General features: G+C 41.6%; 4 protein-coding genes across 4 annotated transcripts; all 4 read left to right on the top strand.

The window, feature by feature from the left end:
* Positions 1–327: 327 nt before the first annotated feature.
* On the top strand, positions 328–2,845 carry GCK72_004244 (uncharacterized protein; the record flags this gene model as incomplete). Its single annotated transcript, XM_003101804.2, has 5 exons — positions 328–561; positions 820–965; positions 1,019–1,291; positions 2,436–2,622; positions 2,672–2,845. 5 exons carry the CDS (start codon positions 328–330, stop codon positions 2,843–2,845), a joined length of 1,014 nt encoding a protein of 337 aa, XP_003101852.2.
* A 1,974-nt stretch (positions 2,846–4,819) lies between these two features.
* On the top strand, positions 4,820–6,283 carry GCK72_004243 (uncharacterized protein; the record flags this gene model as incomplete). The annotated part of the gene is made up of 3 exons (XM_003101733.2): positions 4,820–5,187; positions 5,884–6,070; positions 6,131–6,283. The coding sequence occupies 3 exons, from the start codon at positions 4,820–4,822 to the stop codon at positions 6,281–6,283; spliced, it is 708 nt and encodes a 235-aa protein (XP_003101781.2).
* Positions 6,284–8,454: 2,171 nt separating this feature from the next.
* On the top strand, positions 8,455–10,600 carry GCK72_004242 (uncharacterized protein; the record flags this gene model as incomplete). Its single annotated transcript, XM_053724560.1, has 3 exons — positions 8,455–9,089; positions 9,804–9,996; positions 10,448–10,600. The coding sequence occupies 3 exons, from the start codon at positions 8,455–8,457 to the stop codon at positions 10,598–10,600; spliced, it is 981 nt and encodes a 326-aa protein (XP_053588754.1).
* A 1,170-nt stretch (positions 10,601–11,770) lies between these two features.
* Positions 11,771–12,424, top strand: GCK72_004241 (uncharacterized protein; the record flags this gene model as incomplete). Its single annotated transcript, XM_053724559.1, has 1 exon — positions 11,771–12,424. One exon carries the CDS (start codon positions 11,771–11,773, stop codon positions 12,422–12,424), a length of 654 nt encoding a protein of 217 aa, XP_053588753.1.
* Positions 12,425–12,579: the final 155 nt, after the last annotated feature.

Raw genomic sequence — 12,579 nt, 5'->3', positions numbered from 1 at the left:
ATAAAATGCAAAAAAAATGTGTTTCGGAGAAAATTGGAATAGGCTTCAGAAGGTCTAGAATATTCGAACATTTTCCCATTTTCAGCTCTAACCTAGTTCTTTTGATCCTGGGGGGACTTGTTTTCCTCTTAACCGGGAAGTCTCCCCAAGAAATTCCCAAACCCAATTTTTTCTAATTGCTTTGCCCTTTTCTATTTTCTTATTTTATTTCCCCCTACCCACATTTTTTATTGTCATTCCAGTAAACAATATCAGTTCCTTTATATTAGTTCCCTCTTTCTAACCAACAATTATATAATTCCTTCCACTCATTTGAATTCATTCCAGATGACGTTAAACTCTTCTTGCGCTTCTCAAGTCCAAGTGGACCATTTGTCCAGTACCAACTATCGCTTAGCGGCTACTCTCGCCCTTATTGCGGTCCTACTCACATTTATACTATCGATCACTGCTGTCACCTACATGTCCAAGAAGTCAATCTTCCAATCGGCAACTCGGCGGATCCTAATTTTCAATATTCTGTTTGCAAATCTTCATCAAGTTATGTACGCTATCTTTTCGGTGAGTTAAGATATTCCAAAACTGTGTGACCTATAATGTTAAAAAGCTGAAGACGTGAGAATTCTGAATCTGTTTTCAATTTTTTGAAAAAGTTGAAATTAACCGAGATACGAACGATTTTGTCAATGTCCGCGTTCAGAGGGAGGGGAACAGCGAGTCGCGTGGTTGACCACCAAGAGAAAACGGGAACTGTCAGTACTTTATAAAAAATGCTGCATATCGCTAGAAAGCTAAAATTCTAATGATTCTAAATTCCAGAAGGACATGCTCTCTAAGGGACTCTACAAGGTCGACGAACCCTGCGACTGGCTAGTCTCCGAACGTGACTGTGTCCCATATACCGTACTCCTCTACACCGGAATCACTGGGATGATTCTATCGCAGACCGGGGTGCTCATTGAGAGGTGAGTTTTGACATGGACATATGGACACACAGATACACAGACATTTTTTCCAGGGCCTACGCCACTTTCCATCCTCAAAACACCTCCCGCATTCGTAGCAACCTCGCGGTTCTTCTAATCATTGTTGTGCTCCCTCTGAGCATGTACAGCTATCCGTTTATTCTTCTGAATGACCCCCTTGACGGGTTTATTCTCACGTGCTTCATCCCGGCCGCTCACAGTGCTCATCGTGCCAATATGTTCTTGTTCATTTGTCTCGTGGTGACCGTTTTGAATTTCGTGGCGTCGGTCGCGTTGAAGTGGTACAATAAGAAGTTGGAGTATAGGTGAGGAGGACTTTGGGACACAGATTGTCCGAGTCAAGAGCTTCCGCACTAATTATAGCCTCCGTCACCATTCGTGATAATTAGCGTGCCAAGCCTTTATTTTCGAGAGAACCCTACTTTTAGCATAGAAAACAAGATTTTTGTGGTAAAATTCGCAAAAAAAATCACAAAAGTGGCTAAAAATGAATTAGCTGGTGGTCAACCGCGCGGCACGGTTGTTCCCCTCCATCTGAACGCGGACATTGACAAAATCGCTCGTATCTCGGTTCGTTTCAACTTTTTCCAAAATCTGAAAGCAGTTTCAGAATTCTCGTGACTTCAGCTTTCCAGTGATATACAAATCTAGATATGAAATATTGGCGGCCCTCGTCTAAGCACCCGTCTGAGCACATGCCACCAACCAATCAACCACGCGCTCTCCCTGTTCCCCTCCCTCTGAACGCGGGCATTGACAAAATCGTTCGTATCTCGGTTCATTTTGATGATAGGAAAAATCTGAAAACACAATCAGAATTCTCATGATTTCAGCTTTCCGACCATGTATAACACTTATTACAAAACTTAAGCGCTCCCCCTTTTCTGCTTCGATTTCTAAGAACCCGCGATCAGTCAACCGAGGACCTGGTTGTTCCCCTTCCTCTTATCGCGGACATTTGCAAAATCGGTTGTATCTCCGTTCATTTCGATGCTACAAGAAATCTGACAACATATTCAGAATTCTTGTGTCGTCAGCTTTCCAACCGTATACAATACCTCTTACAAAACTTTGGCGCCTCTTCTGTCTGCGTCGATTTCTAAGCATCCGCGATTAGTCAACTCCCTCTGACCGCGGACATTGACAAAATCGCTAGTATCTCCGTTCATTTTGATGCTACAAAAAATTTGAAAAAAGGATCAAAATCCACGTGTCATCAGCTTTCCAACAATATACACAACTTTTTACGAATTACTAGCCGTTCCTCGTTTTCACATCAATTTCCGAGCGCCTGCTTTAGTTAACCGCGCACCGTTGTTCCCTTCCCTCTGATCTCGGAAATTGGGGAAAAACTCAGTTTTTGCGAGTTTCGACTGATTTGGGGTCGAAAATTCTGTTTTTTCACATCAAAAACTCATATTTATGCCATAAAGACCGTTTTTTTTCCAGCTACCGCTTCATTCTCGACAAACGCTTCAAACAACGTCAAGCGATCGAGTCGACGCTAGTCATCTGTGACGTCACCCTCTCCCAATTCATCACTTCTCTCATCTATTCCCTCGGCGTCTTCATTCTCAGAATGTACATTGGTATCATTCCACTGTCCACTTTCTATTCTTTAATTGTTTGGGTTTATGTAAGTAGTGGCGGCTGAGGAGGCGGAGCTTATGATTTGAAAATTTCAGACTGTCCCGTATACTGCCTGCTTGCTACCATTGATCCTATTAATCCGTATGGCATCAATGAAAATGAAGCGGAAGAGGAAGATTCAAGATACTATTACGCCACCGAATAAGTTCGAGGAACATTTCAGTGGGCTCAAGAAGCTGTGGGATGGGAATAAAGAGTTAGAGGACTAATTCAATAACACTTAACCGATTTTTGGAACAAAGAAATCCGTGAAATTTACGTGAGAATAAAACAATTATAACAAATAATATATATTGTACTCTGGGTCATTGATTATATTTGTTTGGACTAAAGAAATATGGAGTTTTGCCTCTGACTGAAAGAATGCAGCGGTATCTGGAAAATAAAGGTCTTTATAGCCTAAATACAGGGTTTTAATGCAAAAAATCAAAGTTTTCAACCCAAAATTAGTCGAAGCTCGCGAAAAATTGAGTTTTTCTCCAATGTCCGCGATCAGACGGAGGGGAACAGCGAGGCGCGTGGTTGAATGAAGAAGGCGCTCGGAAATCGGCTTAGAAAACGGGGAGCGGCTAGTAATTTGTAATAAGTGATGTATACTATTAGAAAGCTGATGACACGAGGATTCCGAATCTGTTTTCAGATTTCTCTTAACATCAAAATGAACGAAGATACAAGCGATTTTGTCAATGTCCGCGATCAGAGGGAGGGTAACATGTGATTTTTTTAAACGATTTTTGTCGCAGAAATCTTGTTTTCTATGCTAAAATCAGTGTTTTCTTTTCTCAAAAAATACGCTCGGCGCGCTAATTATCAATAATTAGTGACGGAGGCCATAATTGGTGCGCAAGCTGTTGACTTGGACAGTCTGTGTGTCCGGATGTCTATAAAATCGGGTTTTTTCAGAAAATCACCCATCCATAAAATTCCTCCTCAACTTTGAAAAACAAACATCTCCTACTATTCTGATACCTTAAATACCAAAAATTCAAAAATCTGCAAGATCTCACGGACTTAAGAAAAAAGATGACTAATTCAAGTGTAACCTACACACTCTACGAGGGTACATACCTTATTCCCTTCCGTGTCTAGCTATAAGTTTTTTACGGTGAATGAGCACGACTTCTCCTTTTTTTGAAATTATTTTCTCATTTTATATCAGTCCTCTCAGAAAAATGACTTCTAATCTGACGTGCGCCTTATCCTCCGATTTAAATAGGATGGCTAGTTTCAACTTCATCGCTTTCCAATTTGTGGATCTTACCACTGCCCTTATCACATTTGTATCCTCCTACCTCGCTATACATGTGGTCTTGAAACGATCAATTTTTGAGAACTCTACAAAAGTTTTGCTGTTTTTGAACATGTTCTATGCGGTATTGTATCAATTTACTTATTCTATAGAGGCGGTGGTTATCGTTTATAAGAGGTTTTTCAAGGTAGGTATGTGGAAGGGTTCTGTAGATCATACCTAGAGCTCTATTTTTGTAGTTGACTACTTTCTAGTACGGGCGGTCCCTAAGGAGATATTAGCGCTTCAAGTGAAATACCTGGTTAAGACCGAAAAAGTCGTAAAAGAGGTTTTATAGGTGAAAAAAATGTCCAAAAACCTATATTTTCAACCTAAAAACGACAAAAAAGAGTTTTTGAGCATTTTGAAAAAAGTGACCTCGTGGCGCAGTGGGTAATTTCGGAAAGTGTGTCCCACGGAACGATACCCGGGTTCGACTCCCCCAGGGTAAAAACTTTTTTGTTTTCTATTGTAAACATAGAAAATGTGTCTATAATGATTCTTACATAATAAAACTGAAGGAAATTTGAAAAATGACGAAATTAGTTTTAAATTTTCTATGAAAATCTACCAAATTTAAAAAGGCATTATGGCGTCTGGAGCCAAATCCGTGACGTTTTGCAATTAGTCGTTTTGCAACCGTGTCGTTTCAAAACTTCTCATTTTGCAACTTTGCCGTTTTATAACCTGTGATCACTGAAAGAGTATATTAAATCAGTCGTGTGTTCTGTTCACTACTCCATTATAAAACGCTCGAATCTTCGAACTGGCTTTTAGTATTTTTTGAAATGGCTAGTTGCGCAGGGTCCTGAGGCTCTTTTGCCATTTTCAATGGAAATCGGGATTAACCGACACACAGAGTATCCATTTCTAGCTCGACAAACCCTGCGAACTAATGCAACTCGAATCCGACTGTGCACTAGTCATGAAAACCCTCCTGTGCTCCACATCTGGAATGATCTACTGCCAAACCGGTCTTATCCTCGAACGAACCTTTGCCACATTTCTCCCTGACTACAAAGGGAAGAAAAGTTTGCTCCTCGGCTGGTCCATAGCCATTATCGTCGTGATCTTCGGGATCCTAACCGCCCAGATTATTTATTGGGATGACCCGTTGCAAGGAGCACTTCTCGCATGTTTTATGTTTCCTAAACAGAGTGCTACACGGTCTATTATGTATTTTTATGTGATTACTGGGATTTCTGTATTCAATTTGGCGATGTCGGTGTGGTTGAATAAGTATAACAAAAAGTTGGAGTATCAGTGAGTAAACAAGTTAAGGTTGACTGGTTTTTGACTGGTTTTTGTGATTTGTGATAAAGCAAATGTGTCTAGTTTGCAATCAGGTGATCATAGATATGTAGAAGAGAGACGCAGACAGGCTCTCTTTCTTTCTCTCTCAATACCTGCTACCTTATAACGCGCATATCTCTCTACTGGCTTGTGCTATTAAAAAACTACAAACTACAAAAATATAGAGCATGAAATTTCCTAAATTTTGTTAGTTGACAGTTTTTTGATAGCACTAAAAACTGCGGAGAAACACGCCGTCAAACTCATAAGGAGATGGAGAAGGCGCAGAAAAGCGGGAGTGTCTGACTGTCTGCGCGCTCTCCATAGCTGCTACCTTTAAACGCGTATAGCTCACTGCTGATTAATGCTATCAGAAAACTACAAACTACAAAAATATAGAGCATAAAATTTTGCACATTTTATCTGTTGACAACTATTTGATAGCACTAAAAACTGCGAAGAAAGAAGCCGTCAAACATCTGAGGATGATAGAGGAGACGCAGAGAAGCGGGAGTGTCTGACTGTCTGCGCTCTCTTCCCAGCTGCTACCTTTAAAGCGTTTATCTCCTCAGCGGTTAGCGGTATCAAAAATTTTTCAACAGGTAAAATAATCAGCGTAAAGTTCTACACATTTTATCTAAAGACAACTTTTTGATATAATTCCAGAATCCGCTTCAAACTCTGCGCTCGCTACAACAAACAAGAAGTGATTGAGTCGACTGGAACTATCTGCTTCTTAACGTTCACCCAATTTATATTTATGATTATTTATTCGTCAGGAATCTCTATTCTGAAATCCATCAGAAGTCAGATTCCAATAGAGCAATATCACATTTGGGTCGTCGTCTTGTATGTGAGTTATAAACGCACTCTACCGAGAAAAAAGATAATTATCCATGGAGCGCACTTTCAGACTGTCCCGTTCATCGCCATGTCATTCCCAACACTTTTGATCTACCGCGTCAGAACTACCAATGCTTTTCGAACACAACGACTTATTGGAATTTCGAGTACACGAGCGACACAAGAGGATCATATTAATCAGATAACGACCATGTGGAAATAAATACTTTTTGTCAGCATTCTTATTATATTTTTGTTTTTTTTAATTTATAGGAAATAAGAAAGGTCAGATATCAAAAATGGGAAAAGTCAGAAGGAAATAACGTTTTTCGTAGTTTGTGACAATGACTACGGTTTGGAACGTTTTAAAACTGGAAAAATTGACACATTCTAAAACCGGACGTTTCAGAATATGTAGGTACGTTTTAGGTATGTACGGGTATCTGTGAGTGTGTCAAAATGACCAGATGGTCCGCGATTTTAGAAATTTCAAAAATTTGATGTGTCCGGGTGCAAATGTGTGCCAGTTTTGTCCGGATGACCAAATAATTGTAAAAATTGGCTGAAACAATATGGCTTAATGGTAGCCAGTTTTTCAGTCTGTGTTTCCGAATGTCCGGATGTCTAGGGTCTAGGGTCTAGGGTCTAGGGTCTAGGGTCTAGGGTCTAGGGTCTAGGGTCTAGGGTCTAGGGTCTAGGGTCTAGGGTCTAGGGTCTAGGGTCTAGGGTCTAGGGTCTAGGGTCTAGGGTCTAGGGTCTAGGGTCTAGGGTCTAGGGTCTAGGGTCTAGGGTCTAGGGTTTAGGGTCTAGGGTCTAGGGTCTAGGGTCTAGGGTCTAGGGTCTAGGGTCTAGGGTCTAGGGTCTAGGGTCTAGGGTCTAGGGTCTAGGGTCTAGGGTCTAGGGTCTAGGGTCTAGGGTCTAGGGTCTAGGGTCTAGGGTCTAGGGTCTAGGGTCTAGGGTCTAGGGTCTAGGGTCTAGGGTCTAGGGTCTAGGGTCTAGGGTCTAGGGTCTAGGGTCTAGGGTCTAGGGTCTAGGGTCTAGGGTCTAGGGTCTAGGGTCTAGGGTCTAGGGTCTAGGGTCTAGGGTCTAGGGTCTAGGGTCTAGGGTCTAGGGTTTAGGGTCTAGGGTCTAGGGTCTAGGGTCTAGGGTCTAGGGTCTAGGGTCTAGGGTCTAGGGTCTAGGGTCTAGGGTCTAGGGTCTAGGGTCTAGGGTCTAGGGTCTAGGGTCTAGGGTCTAGGGTCTAGGGTCTAGGGTCTAGGGTCTAGGGTCTAGGGTCTAGGGTCTAGGGTCTAGGGTCTAGGGTCTAGGGTCTAGGGTCGAGGGTCTAGGGTCTAGGGTCTAGGGTCTAGGGTCTAGGGTTTAGGGTCTAGGGTCTAGGGTCTAGGGTCTAGGGTCTAGGGTCTAGGGTCTAGGGTCTAGGGTCTAGGGTCTAGGGTCTAGGGTCTAGGGTCTAGGGTCTAGGGTTTAGGGTCTAGGGTCTAGGGTCTAGGGTCTAGGGTCTAGGGTCTAGGGTCTAGGGTCTAGGGTCTAGGGTCTAGGGTCTAGGGTTAGGGTCTAGGGTCTAGGGTCTAGGGTCTAGGGTCTAGGGTCTAGGGTCTAGGGTCTAGGGTCTAGGGTCTAGGGTCTAGGGTCTAGGGTCTAGGGTCTAGGGTCTAGGGTCTAGGGTCTAGGGTTTAGGGTCTAGGGTCTAGGGTCTAGGGTCGAGGGTCTAGGGTCTAGGGTCTAGGGTCGAGGGTCTAGGGTCTAGGGTCTAGGGTCTAGGGTCTAGGGTTAGGGTCTAGGGTCTAGGGTCTAGGGTCTAGGGTCTAGGGTCTAGGGTCTAGGGTCTAGGGTCTAGGGTCTAGGGTCTAGGGTCTAGGGTCTAGGGTCTAGGGTCTAGGGTCTAGGGTCTAGGGTCTAGGGTCTAGGGTCTAGGGTCTAGGGTCTAGGGTCTAGGGTCTAGGGTCTAGGGTCTAGGGTCTAGGGTCTAGGGTCTAGGGTCTAGGGTCTAGGGTCTAGGGTTTAGGGATCGAAATGGGAAGTCTCTAATTTTACTGAAATTTTCAAACAAATTCTGACAAAATTTTCATGTTTCTGATTCCCTAACATCGTGTACATCCGGATTTGTGGGCACACAGACAGACAGACAGACAAACAGCCGAGCAACCCTATTCTGGCGCGCCTTGGACGCTTTTTTTCCAAGAAATACTAAAAATTTCAATTTTCAAAACGTTTGATAACAAGAAACACATTATCTACATTTCAAAGATCTCTCTTGTCTTCTTCTTCTCGATGTTTTGTTGTTTTTTTCTTGTTTTCCCGCATTGTTCTATAATCTAATCACATTTTCAGACCCCCTCCAGTTCCTTCCGCCTCTTATTTTTTTGTTTTCAGCCATATTACAGCCATATTAAAATGAGTAACCTCACCTGCGCCACCTCTGATGATATCAGCTATGTGGGCAATGCAAACTTCCTAATTTCCCAATTTATAGACTTAATTGCCGTCCTAATTACCTTCCTCTCTTCTCTATTGGCTATTCATGCAGTGCTCAACAAGTCAATCTTTACGATATCCACAAAGATTCTATTGATTCAAATTTTGATCTACGCAAATATCCATCAAGTTTCCTATTCTATAGAGTCTGTGGAGTTGATTTATAAAACTTTATTCATGTTGGACGAGCCTTGTGAAATAATGCAACGGGAAGACCACTGTGCACCGTACCTAGAAATAATGCTGGCAGGTACCAGTGGTATGATCTACGGACATACGGCGTTGATGCTTGAACGTCTATTCGCCACGTTTTATGATAAGAAACCATCGATCGGAGCCATTCTATCAGTCGTTCTATTCATTTCTAGCGCCTCCACAGGCCGTCTGATTATCTGGAATGATCCGTTAAAGGGTTATGTCATTGCATGTTTTGTGTTCCCTGCGAAGACATGGGACCGCTCGAATTGGTACTTTACGGTTTGTACGGCACTCGGGCTGTTCAATTTGGTGGTGTGCGTGGCGGTGATGCGGTATAATAAGAAGTGGGAGTATGAGTGAGTTTTTCGTTTTTCACGAACCGGGAATCTTCATTTTAAATTTGCTGAGTAGCGACTCAACACTGTAATGGTACCAATATTGACGACGATGCGGAGCTTGATGAAGACTCTTGTCCTGTTCTACATTTTTTTTTGAAATTTTTCGAAATTTTCATGAAAAAATAGTCTAAATTCTCCGAAATTCTTGTATGCTTCAGTTTTTCTCGATGTTCCAAAACATTGTCAAAAATTAGAAAAAATTCAAAATTTCAATCTTTTTTCAAATTTTTTCAAAATTGTTGCAACAAGAGCTCGATATAATTTAGTTTTTGTCCTGTTCAACCTTATCGAGCGCTAATTCACTGAGTAGCGACTCAGCACAGTACATAATATCGACGGCGATACGGAGCCCATTTGAACTTCAGTTTTGGAAGAATTCACTGAGTAGCGACTCAACACCATTGTTACAGCGCTGACGGTGATACGGAGCTTATTAACCATGTGTGAACTCGCTGAGTAGCGACTCATACAGAGATAAATAAGACATTTCGCATTGCTTGACTTTTTGCATCGCTTAACCTAGCAAATTTGCTGAGTAGCGACTTGATAAGTTCGAAGCGCTGTATCTCCGCAGAAACCGCCTGTACAAAAAAGTGGTCAACTACAAAAATGAAGCCCTAGATTTTTTTTCTACAGTACACCCTTTTTTAAAAAAATATATCTCAGTTCCAGAACCCGCTTCAAAGTGCGTGAGCGATTCCAAAAACGAGAGGTGATCGACTCGACTGAAACGATATGTTTTCTGACACTAGTGGAATTTATATTCATGTTTATTTATTCAATTGGTATCATGGTATTGTTGAATTTATGGAGAAGGAAGGCGATCGATCCGGCTCAATTCAATTTTTGGATCGTATGGTTTTATGTGAGTGGAGAGGGTCTCGAGTCTTTGGGAACTAAGACGTTTTGAAACTAAGCGGTTTTGAAACTGGACGCCTGGAAACTTAGAGCATACTTGAGCTGAAAAATACACCAAAATGTAGAACACAGCGAGTACTGTAGCAGTTCGGTTTGTAGGCTATGTTTTTCAAAAAGGCGTTGTCTCATTAAGCTTCGTATCGTGGTCAACACTTTAACTACTGTGTCGAGTCGCTACTCAGTGAATTTGCAAAGCACTATAAGTATAAGCAACGCGAAATTTCTACTTAAGCTCCATATCGCTTTCGATATTACTGTGTTGAGTCGCTACTCAGCGAATTTACACAAGGTCAATAAGCTGCGTATCACCGTCAGCGCTGTAACTTGAGTCGCTACTCAGCGAATTTGCGCTTTTCGCCATCCACCTTCTGTCTCTCTTTTCAATATTAATTTTTCAGACAATCCCATTCGCCGCTTGTGTCTTCCCCCTCCTTCTTATCCATCGTATCAACACGACTCGTCAGATCCGGTCGAAGAAGATAACGGATATAACAAAGACTAAACAGTCACAAGATGGACACATTAATCAGATGAAGAATATGTGGAATTAAATAAATCGGGTTTTTAAAAAAAATTGCTGTTGAACTTTTGTAAATTTTGTAAAAATATCTTGTTGCTTGGCTTTATCAAGCGCAAATTCACTGACTAGGGAAGGATCCCGAGTCGAGATGGAGTTACAGGTCGGGATATATATAACTAGAACCGAAATGTTGCGCTGATTTCAAATCTATATTCTGATTTTGCTGAACGATCTCGTGTAAAAAGTTATTCGCGTTTTTGTGGCTTCTCAGTGCAAAAATGAGCATTTTCAAGACTCGCAAAAGTAACGTTTTGCTGATTTTTTTCAAATTTTTTTGTGTTGTACGTATGAGTATGGATAGAAAGATGATTTTTGCATAGTTTGATTTCAGAATTTATTTTCAGAAAAATTTTTGTGGAGTTTCTTAAATTTCCAAAAGTGACGCATCTACAATAAATTTGTCTGAAAATTTTCTAAAGTTCCAACACAAAGAATACAATCTACATTATTGGAAATACATGTACAACACAAAAAAATTTGAAAAAAATAAGAAAAACGTTAATTTTGGGAGTCTTGAAAATGCTCATTTTTGCACTGAGAAGCCACAAAAACGCGAATAACTTTTTACACGAGATCGTTCAGCAAAATCAGAATACAGATTTGAAATCAGCGCAAAATTTCGGTTTTAGTGATGTATATCTCGTCCTGTAACTCCATCTCGACTCGGGATCCTTCCCTAGTGAGTAGCGACTCGGCACAATAGGTACAGCGCGCGTACCACATATGAAATAAACTGACTGGAGCGTACGAGAATTTTGGAGAATTTTGACTTTTTTAAAATGAAAATTTCAAAAAATTTCGAAAAGAATTTGTACACATTTTTTTGAATCCGGGCTGACCGGGGCAGGCCCAAAATTTCCCGAAGAGTAAGCCGTCTGTTTCATACTGCCTTACGTCTTTACTTCCGTCTATGCAGAAAAATTGTCGCTGTTTTGTTTTTCACCCACTCATTTCATTCTAATATAATACACTTATCTCGAATAACTTTTCTTTTTTATTATCTCGTTTCCGTTCCCCTGCCCCCCCCATGCTTTTTTTTCCAATTTCCAGACCAGACAACCTCTCTCTGGTCGCTATAGCAATCTAGAATTGATACACTTCTTGTTTTTCCAATCAACTACCTGGTTGCATTCCCTAGAAAATGTCCGACCTAACGTGCGCTTCTCCTGATCAGCAAGACTTTCTAGCCAGTCGAAACTTGGCGATCTCTCAATTCGTCGACGTCATCGCCGCCATTATAACACTATTCTTGACCTATCCAGCTATCCACTTAGTACTCCATAAATCAGTATTCCAATGGTCGACTAAGCTTTTGCTCCTCCAAAATTTGATCTACGCAGTGTTATACCAGTTATCTTATAGTCTAGAGGCGATTCTCGTGTTGTATAAGCACTTTTTCAAATTGGGCGAAGTTTGTGATTACCTACAAACCGAGGCGCATTGTGCACCCTATCTGGAATTTATGTTGACCGCTACCAGTGGTATGATCTACGGGCAGACAGGTCTAATGGTGGAAAGAGTCTTCGCCACATTTCTACCCGACTACACCGGAAGGAAAACCATCCGTGTATCGTGTACTATTCTCATTTTGGTATTCGTTTGTAGCTCGATAACCGGAAAATTGTTAATATGGGATGACCCGTTGGATGGTGCCCTACTTGCGTGTTTTATGTTCCCTAGAGCCAGTGCCGCCAGGTCGAGTATCTACTTTTGTGTCTGCTCTTTTCTGGTGTTATTCAATTTTGCAGTTTCCTTGTTGTTGAGGCGGTATAACACAAGATTGGAATACTCGTAAGTTCCTTTTTTTCTGGCCGTTTTCTTAGACACGCCCATTTCTGCAAAATTGCTGCATGGTTTCTTCAAAGAGTAAACCATGCCGCAGCTACAGACAGCGAAACAGCCGCACAGTTATTTTCGTAGAAAACTTGCCGCACGGCTTATCTAATAGGC

The sequence above is a fragment of the Caenorhabditis remanei genome, chromosome II (assembly GCF_010183535.1).
Source record: "Caenorhabditis remanei strain PX506 chromosome II, whole genome shotgun sequence".
NCBI classification, from domain to species: Eukaryota; Metazoa; Nematoda; class Chromadorea; order Rhabditida; family Rhabditidae; genus Caenorhabditis; species Caenorhabditis remanei.
This window is presented reverse-complemented; position numbering and strand designations above follow the sequence as displayed.